The 15,175-nt window shown below is 31.5% G+C and overlaps 2 protein-coding genes across 2 annotated transcripts; one reads left to right on the top strand and one right to left on the bottom strand.

The window, feature by feature from the left end:
* Positions 1 to 2,144: 2,144 nt before the first annotated feature.
* Positions 2,145 to 4,248, bottom strand: LOC124544286 (synaptobrevin-1-like). Its single transcript, XM_047122761.1, has one exon. The coding sequence runs from the start codon at positions 4,119 to 4,121 to the stop codon at positions 3,759 to 3,761; it is 363 nt and encodes a 120-aa protein (XP_046978717.1). The 5' UTR covers positions 4,122 to 4,248; the 3' UTR covers positions 2,145 to 3,758.
* A 520-nt stretch (positions 4,249 to 4,768) lies between these two features.
* Positions 4,769 to 11,871, top strand: LOC124544164 (T-complex protein 1 subunit beta). The gene is made up of 11 exons (XM_047122622.1): positions 4,769 to 4,787; positions 5,622 to 5,729; positions 5,852 to 6,025; positions 6,098 to 6,233; positions 6,343 to 6,562; positions 6,646 to 6,784; positions 6,895 to 7,103; positions 7,544 to 7,718; positions 8,041 to 8,218; positions 9,077 to 9,280; positions 11,139 to 11,871. Exons 2-11 carry the CDS (start codon positions 5,727 to 5,729, stop codon positions 11,309 to 11,311), a joined length of 1,611 nt encoding a protein of 536 aa, XP_046978578.1. The 5' UTR covers positions 4,769 to 4,787; positions 5,622 to 5,726; the 3' UTR covers positions 11,312 to 11,871.
* Positions 11,872 to 15,175: the final 3,304 nt, after the last annotated feature.

Raw genomic sequence — 15,175 nt, 5'->3', positions numbered from 1 at the left:
TTATTTGAATCAAGTTTTTTTATTGTTATTTTGATATTAATATATTTTATTTTTGTCAATCTTGTATATTATTGTGTTTTTCTATACATCCTATTATAAGAGAGAATTCTTAAGTATAATATACATAGGTACTATTTAGTTATATTTGTACTACTGGCGTCCGGTAACTCTTCGATATCAGGGGGAGGAGACATCGTACGCACCTTGGTTGTGAAACAATGTGGTGCAAAGACATGCAAAAGCTACCTTTGCTGCTTTTTGAGCAGCCTCTTCGACTTCAGTAATCCTTATTTGAAACGACCATTACGTATCAATCTTATTCTGCAGTAAAGATACGAAATTTATTGTATGCGTTATGAATGTGTAACTCTTGATAAGACGTCGCGTTCATGTATGGCTGAATATGAAGTTGTGTTCTACATTCTAGTAGAAAAAAAATAGGTAATTCAAAACTCAAAAGATAAAACGATACGGAAGTTTCGGGAAGAGATATTGCTTAGAGGAAAACAAATAAATGTCAATGTCAAACTAGTAGTACTGCTCACAAAGCGGTCTCTATATCTTACACTTTTAAATATAATAGTGAATCGTATTCAATTTTAAAACAACTAAAGAAATTTGGAATGTGTTTTTATGTCTTTTTTCACAGTATATTGACTCAATACTACCGATTGCCATTTATGTACATCTTGGTTCAATGGTTATTGTAAGTGGGCGTAGAATCGTAATCATTACGCAAAAGGAAAAAAAAGTTGAACATGTCCAAATAAACTTCCTACAGCTTTCGATACCACTATGCATAACACGAACTAATTTATGTATGACAAACGCTAGCTTATAGTTAATGTCGTCATCCTTATAATTATTACGCTGAAATCCTAATTAGGTACACTACTTATAATTTTGGAATATTTTATTAAGTTTACCACATTCGCAATAGCGCATAGATTTATATTTCTAAGTGTAATAAAATAATTTGGAATTAATGTTATGTAGAGAACTGACTCTACGATCCACCGGATTAATGATCAACTTTTTTGATTGTGGTCTACTTGTATAAAAATTATTAAATATGATTATTGAAAACATGGTATGTATTATAATAAAATATACATTTAGCGTACCTATCTATGTTTATAATAGTAAATCGATTAAACTGTATGAAATAAACCGATGCACACTATACATCATAGTAGTATGATGTATAATTTTCACGTGAACTCTCACTCCACCTGAAGTGAATGCGAAGTGTAGTGGATTCCAAACGCGAAGACGACCAGTAGTCGGCAAGAATGAGCTACACTAGTCGCCCTCGCTATGCCCGCAACCTCGTAAGACGCCTCTTCACGTCTCGTTTGAAGACACCCAGGTTATAAAAGGGGAAATACGTTTGCTGGTAGAGTTCCATTTTTTGGCGTATACAACACCTTAATAGCGTACTTATCGCTTACTGGGAGTAGGACCTGAGAAAATATATTTATAATAAACTTTCCACCTAAGAAAAAAAAGTAGGGAAAGATCATATACCTAAACAAAGTTATTGATGTAATACAAAAACTCAAGAAATAAAAGTTATTGATGTAATACAAAAACAGAAAATAGAGTCGAGATGGCCCAGTGGTTAGAATGCGTGCATCTTAACCGATGATTGCGGGTTCAAACCCAGGCAAGCACCACTGATTCATGTGCTTAATTGGTCTTTATAATTCATCTCGTGCTCAGCGGTGAAGGAAAACATCGTGAGGAAACATGCATGTGACAAATTTCATAGAAATTCTACCACATGTGCATTCCACCAACCCGCATTGGAACAGCGTGATGGAATATGTTCCAAACTTTCTCCACAAAGGGAGAGGAGGCCTTTAGCCCAGCTGTGAGAATTTACAGGCTGTTGTTGTTGTTATATAAACCTACTGGGATCTACAACATCTAACTCTACTTGACTTAATTATTTAGGTCCAATTGAATCACACTCCTTTTTAGTCATAAGATTGATACATTCTTAATATCAATTATCAGGTCTAATAACGAATACACTGAAAAGAAAATATCCCGACACATGTATATCAATTTCGTTCAGTATTACGTACAACTCAAGTAACAGATAGAAAATGTCTCGAAGGACACTATGCGAAAGAACCGCATAACATAAAACTCAATTTTAAAGAGAATTTAATAGTTAAAACGAATAAATAAAGTAAGTAGGAAAATGCACAATCATAGACTGGAACACTGATAAAACTCGAAGCAATTGTAAAATCGAAATCTGTAAGTGTCATCACCACTTCTGTCTTCGCCATCAATGAAACCACTGCTATCAAAAAAACAAACATTTGGTGTTCTGCATTTTAAGTTATTTTCAGCTGCGCCCTCTATATATACAACACACTGTTGCCTACTTGCACAGCTGATATAATAAGTAAATAAAATCTTGTCTTTTTAGTAACATATACATTGCAAACAAAATCAAATTTTAACTTATATCTTTAAAAAAATGTTTTTTTTTAGCTAAAGCAGCAATAAACGATTTAACATTTAGTTATTGAATAAACTATTATTTTACCACTTTCCAAAGTCTTAAAGACAGATCGAATATTTATTAATAATTTATAGCCTAAACTGATAAAAAAAGCTATACCATGCATAAAATGTTGTTTGTGTTTTAATATAATCTTTTCAATAATGTAGGTATTAAATAATAATTTAAATAAGTTTTGTATGAAATTTCAAAATAAATTATCTTATTCATGTATTGCACTACTCACTCACCTTTATCTCGTCTTTAAATATTGATAATATATAAAGATCTAGAAAATTCTGATAAGAATATGAGACAGAACTACAGAACTGTAGAATAAATACATTTATTTTTCATTTATATTATATAAAACAACTAGATAAAGATAAGTAATATAAATTTAATATACAACATTAACTTACACTTTTAACGATGGTGATAATATTGAAGGACCTTAGACATTTTATGTTGCAAACAGAATTTTTGGTCCCATTGGCTGTATAAAAATCTAATAGAAATGCAAATAAAATAAATGAACAAGATCCCCTTACAATATACGGACAAAAATATGTTAAGAATATCATGTTACAACTAAATGTTTAATAACTAAATTTGTGCTGCTGCAGTTTATACATTGTGCTTAACAAATGGAATTTCAAGAGTAGACAATAGTCAAATTGATCATTTAATGATTTAATGACATTTATAACTATACAACAAAAATAACTAGTTTATATAGGTAATTATGAAACACCTTTACCATTACCTCCAATTATATAATATTAATAGTTACAATCAGTTCCTTATTATATCAGGCTCACAATTAAGCTCTGAAAATCATCTTAGATAATTTATGCATAGATATCTAATTTTAGTCTTGTTTGTGTACATTTTCACAGTTGGCATAATACATACATAAATTTACTAATAGCTTGTTAGATCAATTTGTATACATACAAAAATAGTAGAACATTCAACATTTACTCAAAGATATAAATAGCACTGGTTAATTTGTAAATTTATTAACATTATAGGATTTTGTAGATTAAAAATCTTTTAAAAACTGTAAATATGAAGTAAATATGAAATATCCAACATCTTTTAAAAATCTGAAGGTAATATAATTACAAAATATTTTGACTTTTGTCTTTATAGTTAGTCAAGCATTGTTTTCGTATGAATCATACTAGTTAGGTAGTTGTAGAACAGGTGTAGCAAATTAATCAAATCGCTTTCAAAATTATGTTCCTGGTTGGGGTGTGGGTTGTACTGCAGGCGGCGCTGAGCTCGAAGAATGACCGGAAGTAGCCCACACAATTATAATGATAAGCAGAACAACACCAATAGCACCAATTATCAACATCATTTTCAAGTTTTGCCACCAGTACTTTCTTTTAAGCTTACCAGCCTGTTGTTCAAATTGTGCAGCTCCATGCTGCAGGGCATCAGCACGATTGTCCAATTCGGACAGCTTTTGATCCCTTTCCAATACTTTCTCAACATTGACACGCATAATTCCAACTACTTCATCTACTTTTGCCTGAGTTTGTGCTAAGCGTTTATCGCTTACTCTAGGACCCGAAGTTCCGCCTTGATTTTCCATATTTGCTGTTTTGTGGTAATATCTTTACAATGCTATAACTTAAAAATACTATAGTCAATTACTCACAAACAAAAATGGCGTTCACAACTTCACTATATCATTAAAATAGTTTGAGTGTTGAAGACTGATTCATTCACAGATAAAAAATATATTTTATTATAGTTCCATTATTTATTTATGTAACACGTACATACCAATTATTATTGTAATTTATTACACATAACTGTATTTAAAATTAATTAAAAACAATTCATAAAAATTGTGATTTTTTAAAATGAATAACAAGAAATGAATATTATATAATCAAATAGTGCCTTGAATCATATTGATTACGTTTAGACTTTCTATAAATTAATACTGGCAAATGGAAATTTATAATAAATATTGCTCTATGCAATCATTCGCTTATTTTTATTTATTTATTGAATGAAACAGGAATGTTGATTAAAATAATATTTTTTGTCAATTATTCTAAGTTATCAAGTTAACTAAAATAATAGAAATATTATTAAAAATCAAAATAACGTAATATTTTACATTATGTATTTCTTATTTATTCATTTGTTTATTAAAAACATTTATAATCTGTATCGATCAATTTCTTAATCTGTGGTTATGATCATGCTTTTGTTTTCTATCTATGGCAAATCTTGAATCTTTCATGCATGAGTCTGAGCAGTGTTGCCAACCGTACGATTTGAATCGTATTTATACGACCTTTTTTGCTCTTGTACGATGTACGATCGAATAATCGAAATCGTACGCAAAATGTACGATCTTTTCAAATATATCCTTATATAAAAAAAAAAAATAAAAGATTTGAACGAGCTGAACTTTTTTTCTCTTTATGAAGCAATGCAACAATATTTTTTAATCTATCTCATTTACACTTTATTGAAATACGCAGCGTGTGAGTATTTAGTATATGTGTTCTGTGGACTCAACAATGTCAATGGGAGTGGGAATCCCGGTACAAAATAAATAAATAAAAATAAATAAATAGTTAAGTGTTTTAGTCAATAGTGTTGTATTATAAATAAAAGTATATTATAAATAAGCTCTTAGTAGTGCGCAATATAGCTGAGTTATTAACAAATCGCCTCAAATACCTAAATTTAAGGTTTGTATATCTATACTAATATTACAAAATCTGAAACTACTTTACCGATTTCAAAAATTATTTCTCTGTTGGAAAGTTAAATTTACCCTGAGAAACAAAAACTACTTTCTACAATATTAAAGAATATTTAAAAGAATATTAGAAAATTTTTAATTGACCACATATTATATTTAAAAATATACAAAATTATTTATAAATGTTAAAGTTTTATGTTTATTTATGTCCTATTGATCCTAAATTATAATTATATATCGTTTTAAAACAATCTACCTTGTTTTATTGAAATTTCATTATGTACTACTTTTTTCCTTGAAATATTGGTAAAATACGATCTTTTCTACTTTATGGTACGATCTTCCAAAAAAAAAAGTTGGCAACACTGAGTCTGAGTCGTTCTTAAAGCTCTTTGCCTAAGTATTATAATATTGGTTAGTGCCTTTAGTCGAAAGTTTTATTTTATTCGTAAAACAACTGAAATTATCAATATGGTACGTAGAATGATATGCATATGTCATAGGCAACATAAAATTGAATTATTACTTTTTAGTGAAAAAAGTGTAGGTGCCGCACATGTGCACATTTTTGTAATTAATTCTTATTTTACGCTCAGGTTTCACTCAATCCCATTAGAATATTAAAAAATGAGGCAGAAGAAGAAAAAGCCGAGGTAGCTCGCATGTCTAGTTTCATCGGAGCGATAGCAATTGGTGATTTAGTAAAAAGTACCCTTGGACCTAAAGGAATGGACAAAATACTGGTTTCTTATGGCAGAAACGCAGGACAGGTATGTTTCTGAAGTGTCATTGCTCAGATGTTTTTATACCAAGCAATTTTTTTAATTTTTCCTTTGTTTAAGGTTGAAGTCACAAATGATGGTGCTACAATTTTGAAGTCGGTTGGTGTGGACAATCCAGCCGCTAAAATCTTAGTTGATATGTCAAAGGTTCAAGATGAAGAAGTTGGTGATGGAACAACTTCTGTTACAGTATTAGGTACAGAATATTTTATTGCAATTTTCACATGAAAAAATGTTGACATTTAATTACGATGATGATTATGTTCAGTACTATTAATATTCATCATATTATTCTCAATTCACAGCTGCTGAGTTACTCCGAGAAGCTGAGAAATTGGTGGAGCAGAAGCTTCACCCTCAGACAATTATTGTTGGTTGGCGCATTGCAGTTGATGCTGCTAGGCAGGCACTCGCTGATACTAGTTTTGACCATGACAAAAACATGAATGATGCTGCCTTGAGAGCTGACTTGGAAAACATTGCGAGGACTACTTTGAGCTCAAAAATTCTATCAAATCATAAAGAGTGAGATACTTTATTTTATTGTTATATACTTGAATATAATTTATAGTTAATTAAATTAAATTAATTTATTATTTTATTTCTAGGCATTTCACAAAATTAGCAGTAGATGCAGTTCTTAGACTGAAAGGCTCAGGAAATCTAAAAGCTATCCAGATCATCAAGATCTCTGGAGGATTGCTGGAAGAATCTTTCCTCGACAAAGGCTTCCTATTAAACAAAAAGGTAAATTATGTTATATACTTTGTACAGTACAAATTATTTGGACTGTCAAATGTGTGTTCATCGTGGTCACTGATAACATTTTTATAAATATATTTATCTTTTTTTTTTAGGTGGGTGTTCACCAGCCTAAGCGTATAGAAAATGCAAACATCCTTATTGCAAACACGCCTATGGATACTGATAAAATTAAAGTCTTTGGTTCAACAATTAAAGTAGACTCAATGGCCAAAATTGCAGAATTAGAAGTTGCTGAGAAAGAAAAAATGAAGGACAAAGTAAACAAAATCCTTTCTCATAAATGCAATGTCTTCATTAATAGGTGAGTAAACAAAAATAAAACTTCAGTAATAATTTTCAAAAAGTTGACAATGACAATGAAAATAAACCTAATAATTGACATATATTGCACTGAAGTTGTTACTGTGTTATTACTATACCATAACTGTTTAAAATAAAGCATTGAGGTGGCGCATTGATGACAACCTTTACGGAGAAACTGTACTGAGTTACATACACTTAAATGTTTAGGATTTTAAAGATTTTGTGCAACAATTATGTATGAGTTTGCAATTTGTCATTCAAAAAATTGATTTTTTATTGAGAATAAAGCATTCAGGTTTTTTAGTTGTGCATGACCTAAGCTAATAATCAGCTTATAAAGTATTATAAAGTGATTTCTAATATCTGAGTAAATCAGTGTCAATGATTTGAAATATTTTCCAATATAATGTAGTATAAGTATTGATTTTTTTATTACAGGCAACTTATTTATAACTACCCCGAGCAGCTGTTTGCTGATGCTGGTGTGATGGCTATTGAACATGCAGATTTTGATGGCATTGAGCGACTGGCACTTGTGACCGGAGGAGAGATTGTATCTACTTTTGACTCACCTGAAAAAGTAAAGCTTGGGCATTGCAAAGTCATTGAACAGGTACGTAATTGTAAAATTACAATAAATACAATATTATTCACTTATGATTAGTGGGTCCTTTTAGTCTTTGGTGGGTGTCACAGATTTGCTTCTTAAAACTTCCTAGTGTTACAGAGCTTGTCTCCCTTGACAGTGACCACCATGACTTCAGAACACAACAATATTAGTTAGATTTATACTCTATTTTTGTGACATAGTAAGACATGAAATTATTTTTGAAAACAGTATTTACCAAAATTTTTTTTTTTATAATATTTTTTTATGAAAATAGTAGCATGTGAGTTATTGTATTGTCTGATGCTTATGACTCAATTGTTTACAGGTACTTATCGGTGATGAGTGTCTGATCCGTTTCTCTGGAGTAGAATTGGGCTCGGCGTGCACAATAGTCATCCGTGGAGCGACGCAACAAGTTATCGACGAAGCTGAACGCTCATTACACGATGCTCTGTGCGTTCTCGCCGCTACCGTCAAGGAACCGAAAGTCGTGTTCGGAGGTGGTAAGTAAACTAAAATTATACAGGCATCCAAGAAAAACAAACAACTAAAAACAGTAAATATGTGTTTTGTATTGTAATTTCACAAAATTAATTGGTATTATGAAGTAGCGGTCATAACAACAACAGCCTGTAAATTCCCACTGCTGGGCTAAAGGCCTCCTCTCCCTTGGAGAAGGAACATATTCCACCACGCTGTTCCAATGCAGGTTGGTGGAATACACATGTGGCAGAATTTCTATGAAATTTGTCACATGCACGTTTCCTCACGATGTTTTCCTTCACCGCTGAGCACGAGATGAATTATAAAGACAAATTAAGCACATGAATCAGCGGTGCTTGCCTGGGTTTGAACCCGCAATCATCGGTTAAGATGCACGCGTTCTAATCACTGGGCCATCTCGACTCAGCGGTCATACACTTATCTAATTCCGCAGAAATTTTTAACTTTGCCGTTTAGTAAATTCAAATCGTTTGTTAAAAATACATTGGTAGAAAAAGCATACTATTCGATACAAGATTTTGTAGATGATAAAAAAGCGTGGAGTTAATACCTGTTGACTTCCAAGCAGGATACATTAATTGAAATAATTGTATTTAATTAACATGACGTTGTATTTTTTAAATGTTAAAAAAGAGTAACTACTGAGTTTCTTGCCGGTTCTTCTCGGTAGAATCTACTTACCGAACCGGTGGTAGCTTCACTTAATTGTAAAATGACGATTCAAAAGTGCTTATAAAAGCCTACTTGAATAAAGTTTATTTTGATTTTGATTTTGAATTTGAATTCTTGTTATCCTAATCGGCATTTTCACGAGCGTCACAACATATACCAATCGATTAACGGTGACTGTTCCGCAGGCGCGAGCGAGATGCTGATGGCTGAGGCGGTGTCGCGCGCGGCGGCTCGCACGGCGGGCAAGGAGGCGGCGGCTGTGGAGGCGTTCGCCGTGGCGCTGCGACGCCTGCCCGCCGCCGTGGCCGACAACGCGGGCTACGACAGCGCCGAGCTCATCGCCCGCCTGCGCGCGCACCACGCGCAGGCCGACAGCACCATGGGGCTCGGTGAGTGGCGACGCACGACGCTTAACCATTTATTACACGAACTTTTAAATTTTATTGTAAGGCAAACTTTTCATATTAGCACCGTACCGTGAAGACTACATTCCAGAATTATGAAAATTATAAATACAGTGTAAACTCGTTATAACGAAACTCAAGGGACTGAGCATTTTTTGTCCTTATAGAGAGTTATCGTTATATGGAGTGACCAAAATAAAACAACCAAATCGATCGAATCAAAATCGAAATAGATAAAATATGCTTATAAATTATTGTTTACACATATAGTCCGATAAGTTTTTTTTTTTATGTATTCTATTCATATCTAGTGTATGTGGTGGAATCGTCTTGATTAAACAAAAAAAATTCTACCAACTTAGCAACAATTGGTGGTGATTCGGTTTCGTCCACTAGATCATTTTCTTCATCTTAATTAAGCTAATACTGATTGTATTAGCAGGGAAAAATGCTAACTCTATGCTTCGAAGATTAGATATGATTGGGTAAACAGGATAATAAATAGTTACTGTCTAAAATTATGAACACATTTCTTCGTAATAGAGGATGGCTGTATCGCTATACAGAGTGTATCAATATATGGGTTTTAACGCAAACCAACCAAGTCGTGCTCACTTCTACTTTATAGAGAGTCTATCGTTATGAAGGATAATGTTATAAAGAGTTTACACTGTTTTACACAATGTTACTATTACGTTACTCTATATCACACGATTCATAAAGTATGAATTCAACTGGCAACAAAAATCATACTGTGAAGGAAATTAAATAAATGATAAGATATGGAGTAAAATCATGTTCCATTAGTAAAAAAATCTCTTTTATTATTCTAATTTTATATCTATATATAATATTAGAGTAGAAATTGGCGACGGATAGTCCGCATGACAGAATAGGAGTTGACGTTACCCAAAAGACAACAGGCTAATAAATATGACAATGCGAAAAATAAAGTGTCAATTATTGTAATCAGTGTATACTATGAGTTTTAAAATGATTATTTAATAATGAAAGTTGAAAATTATACTTAATTTATTCAAAAGCCATAAATAAAATTGCATGATTTTAAACATTTGTCACATGACACAAAAAGCTCCTGATTAGCAGGACTCATAGTGAAGTCACTTGATTCTTAACTTTGATTGCCTATTTACTATATGTACCTCAGATTAAAATACAGGCAAGTGACATCACAGACACCATTGCAGCGCCATATTGTCCAAGTAGCGTTTTCGCGCTATTTAAATATGAATTTTTAATACTATAAAATGGATTGATAAAATTATATTCGACCGCGTTGATATATCTCATAAAACCTACAACATATAAACATGCTACGAACCGTCTGTCTTAAAACTATAAACTAAAATATTAAGTTCTGTAAATTTAATATTATATGGATATGTGAAGCTGGAATTAAAAAAAGATTTTTTCTAATCTCTATGATCGGTATTGATTTGTCTATGGTGACCTATAAATTTAATATCAATGAATATACATATGTATACTCTTTAAATATAAAGAATGTAATATACATATTTATACAATCATCATATATATAATATTTATATATATAATGATTTGCCAAACTACATAAAATAATGTGAATGTTTAAATACTTTTAAAAATAAACTTAAAAAATGTATATTAGACAATATTAAGTAGCACTAGCCATTCCATGTATCAAATATCAATGTATGTGTTTAACATTATTTCATCTCATATAAGTTAACCTATGTATGTTCTTATGAGAATAAAAATCTTTAACCTGTATACATTTGTGGTAATAAAAATGCTTAAAATTATAATCATTACAATTTCTTCATTTAAATGTTGCTTTCAGATATGGAGAACGGCCGCGTTGGAGATATGAAAAAGCTCGGCATCACCGAATCGTATGTTGTCAAACGTCAAGTACTGCTTTCCGCTGCGGAGGCCGCCGAAGTAATTCTTCGTGTCGATAATATCCTAAAGGCAGCACCTCGCAGACGCGGACCTGATCGTCGCCCTTGCTAATTGCTTACTAAGGATTAATTGTCTTCTCACAATATCCTATTTTAAAAGTGTGTTTAAGGTCTGTTTTACATAGGACTTAAAGATACAGGAAATATATATACAAATATGATATTTAAAAAACAATAACATCACTATGGTCTACAATAAAAATCTTTTATATTCTGACTACAATTACTGTTATGATCTTTTTCACGCTTTTAAAGATATTGAAGTATTTTGCTTTCATGATAATATTGTCTCGCTAATATTATGTGGCGATTTAATATTAATCTAATGCATTTTGTTATTCACAAATTATGCCATTTTCTGGTATAAGTTTGCAATGAAAATAATTTTAATTGTGCACAATAAATATCGTTTATTTATTATTTAGTGTTATTCCGTACTTGGGTAACACGAAATAAATTTGAAATTAACAGTATAATATTTAATTTTAGTTTGCTAGCAGGAATGTCGGATGAAAACTGTGCAACTTACGTTAAAGTAATTTAGTTTTAGTTCGGCCGCGGATGCCTTCATAATTAATATGTATTAACAAAAAATAAAACCTTCACAAAATTAAAACGATTTTTTTCTTTCAAATCTACATCTCCAATATGATCAGAACGAGTATTAAATATTTAAGGATATGAGAACATAGTAGAAAGATTGAGTCATCTCTCTTTTATTTTAGCGGACGAGCATATAGGCCGCCTGCTGGTAAACTCAAACTCAAACTCAAACTCAAATTCCTTTATTTAATATAAAAGCATTACACTTACTTATTGATTGTCAAATAAACACTACCACCGGTTCGGAAAAAGGAACACCCTGACCTGAGAAGAACCGGCGAAAGAAACTCAGCGGGTCTTTTTTTTCTGTTATTTTTTTTTTGTCAAATTTATGTACATTTATGTACCTTACATAGTAGTATATGATTAGAAATAGCCAGGAGGCGATCGTTTCATTCCCAAGGTGTGCTATCACACATAAACTCGCTAATTGTATAGTAACCTTTTGCACACAAGCGTTCCTTAACAATTTTTTTAAATTTGGCAACAGAAGCATTTTGAACGCTTTCTGGGATCCTGTTGTAGAAGCGTATACATTGCCCCACAAAAGAGTTACTGACTCTATGCAGTCGAGTAACAGGAGTAACAAGATTGTGTTTGTTCCTTGTACCAATGTTATGAGAATCACATTTTCTCATAAAAACATTAATATTTTTCCGTACATATAAAACATTACAAAATATGTATTGAGAAGCAACAGTCAATATCTTAATTTCTTTAAATCTATGCCTTAAAGATTCCTTGGCTCCTAGGTTATAGATTGCGCGAATAGCCCTCTTCTGCAGCACAAATATAGTTTGGATAGCGGCTGCGTTACCCCAAAGCATAATACCGTAGGACATTATACTATGAAAGTAACTAAAATATACTAGTCGAGCCGTATCAACATCGGTAAGTGGTTGCCACCGCACACATTGCGTTGTAAAAAATATTAACCATTCATTACATCGCCTAAATAGAGCGAAGAGTCAAAAAGGTCTGGAATAAATATTGGAGTTCAAAATATGTATTCAAAAGTAAAATGTCAATTGAAGAATTATTAAAAGAATTAAAAAGAAAATCTTAAGACTCATGAATCATACTTTCTATAACATATGGCTGCCAAACGTAAAAAATTACGAAAAAAAATTAAATATAAAATTAGTTTGTGGAGTATGGAACAAAGCATGTTCAATATAAAAAAGATACACAAGATTCGACACACAAAAAATAAACCCCAACGACTTCGTTCTGAGCCGATGCATGAGTAGTATCATAAAGTAGCTTGGAGTTGTTGAAACTTAGAATATTTTGTTTTCCAGTCTAAAACAAAATTCTATGTGAATCTGTTTTAATCAAAGTTTTATGTCTTCGTAACAAATCTCGTATAAGGGGTGATTTAGTAGATATCAAATCAAATCCTCTATTCTTTCATTTAGTTACGTGAATCTGGGACAATAATACAATTTACCTTTATTATTTGATTTACCCTTCGAAGTTTTGTATCCGTAAAAAATAGTGTTAACCATTTCTGAACCTTTTTATTTGTACCGAAAGTTTACTCGTTATATGTGACAAGATGTAGAAACAATTGAGTAAATATGATCAGATAACGATTTTACATTAAAGATTTAATGCAAATTATTATTATACTGTAAAGCATAAATTTTAGTGCAGAAAATGGTTATTTCTGACTATATTCTAATCAAAGTCGACACATTTCAGTTGTCTGTTTATCGATCTATAAAACGTGTATTTTTTATGATGTCAACATAACCACAGAGTTCATATTTATCGGGAAGCAAACTCATATTATAAAAATTGTTCAAAAATAATTACAAAATAAGTCACTGCATTCAATTTAAATCGTCTGAAAACACGCGATAGTCATTGATGGAAATAGCTACTCAAACATTGCTTTAATTAGGAGTTATTTCGTTGCGAGCGAAACGAATAAAACTTACTTATGTTCGTAATCTTTGTAGGTTTTTATGAATACTATTATTTAGCTAACCACTAAGTAGTGTAATTATAATTCCATTTATATGATTAACCTATTTGAAAATATCATTAATAAAAACGAAATACAATTTATTTTTATTCACGTAGATAACTAGGTAATTAAAACAATGCATCTTAATCTTAGATTTTTCGCATTGAAATTTGGGCGGGTAAACACTAGATTGTCATACACTTATTTTTTGTTTATCATTCATCTCTCACTTGTCGGTAATAAAAAACGCCGTGAGGAATCCTCCACGTGGTGGATGAATAACTGGCGTATATGTATCCATTGATCTGCATTGGAGATGCGAGATGGAAGCCGTAGCCGTTTTCTTAGGTGTTATTTCTTATTTATTTAATTAAATGTTTCTTGTGAAATTAATATTTTTTTAGTAAATATATACTCAGTTCAATTACTGAATACATTTTTAGAGGCATTGTAAATGTATCTTGTACCGACAATTTCTTTATTTTTAACTTCCTTGCTACGATGACGGAGACGACAATTTGGATAAATGGTTCACCCTCCGCCACCTCTATATATTATTCAAGTTTACCTTCTGGCATTTCTTCTTTACACGACAAAGAGAGGATTGAACGATAAAGTGGAATATTTAGAGAGTAATCACGTACGCAACATACGGACAAAGTACCTCACTCAATCCTCCACGCCTGTGCTGTGAATGGCATTTCTATTCTCGTCATAAGGTAACTTCACGGAGAAAGGTTAATAGGCTTACTTTATAATGATACAGTTAAACGTGTATTTTTATTGAATCCGTACAATATGTATATATACTTCTTCATTTTTTATCAGCCAGCTAATAGTGAAGTGTAATTAAAATAAAAAAATCAAATCAATGAGAGTTTTAGTACATATACCTACAGGGTTATTGGTAATTCTATGTTTATCCGTTAGGAGGTGATGGGGGTGATCCAAAAGTGAACCATTTTTGAGTTATCACGTTTTTTAGCTATTTTCAAAATTTGTCAAAAATGCAACTTCAAAAATTTATTAAAAAAAAGTATCAAATAAAACCAAAAGTGGTTTTTTCTTTTGTTTTTTAAAAATGATTAAACACTGAATATTTGTCAATATTTAAACAATAATTATCGGTCCAAATTTAAAAATGCGAGACGGAAATCGAAATTGTTTCAATACTTTTTTTATATTTTTTTTCCTCAAAACCAAATTTTTTTTCCAAAAATGTATAAAAAGAAGGAAACTATTTCAAATCAATCGAAATAAAATGACCAGAAAGGACGCTGGTGGAAATTCGTAGTCGAACAGTCGAACGAATTCGTACTAAAGTTCGCTCTTTAAAATTCC

This window comes from Vanessa cardui, chromosome 4 (genome assembly GCF_905220365.1).
Source record: "Vanessa cardui chromosome 4, ilVanCard2.1, whole genome shotgun sequence".
Classification (NCBI taxonomy): Eukaryota; Metazoa; Arthropoda; class Insecta; order Lepidoptera; family Nymphalidae; genus Vanessa; species Vanessa cardui.
The sequence above is the reverse complement of the archived record's forward strand: the minus strand, read 5'-3'. Positions and strand labels throughout refer to the sequence as shown.

Excerpts from the sequence above, each read along its gene's own strand:
- LOC124544286 (XM_047122761.1), bottom strand. The coding sequence starts at position 4,121 with ATGGAAAATCAAGGCGGAACTTCGGGTCCTAGAGTAAGCGATAAACGC.
- LOC124544164 (XM_047122622.1), top strand. Across the intron at positions 6,785-6,894 it reads GCTTCCTATTAAACAAAAAG|GTGGGTGTTCACCAGCCTAA; the intron begins GTAAATTATGTT and ends TTTTTTTTTTAG. Across the intron at positions 9,281-11,138 it reads CGACAGCACCATGGGGCTCG|ATATGGAGAACGGCCGCGTT; the intron begins GTGAGTGGCGAC and ends TGTTGCTTTCAG.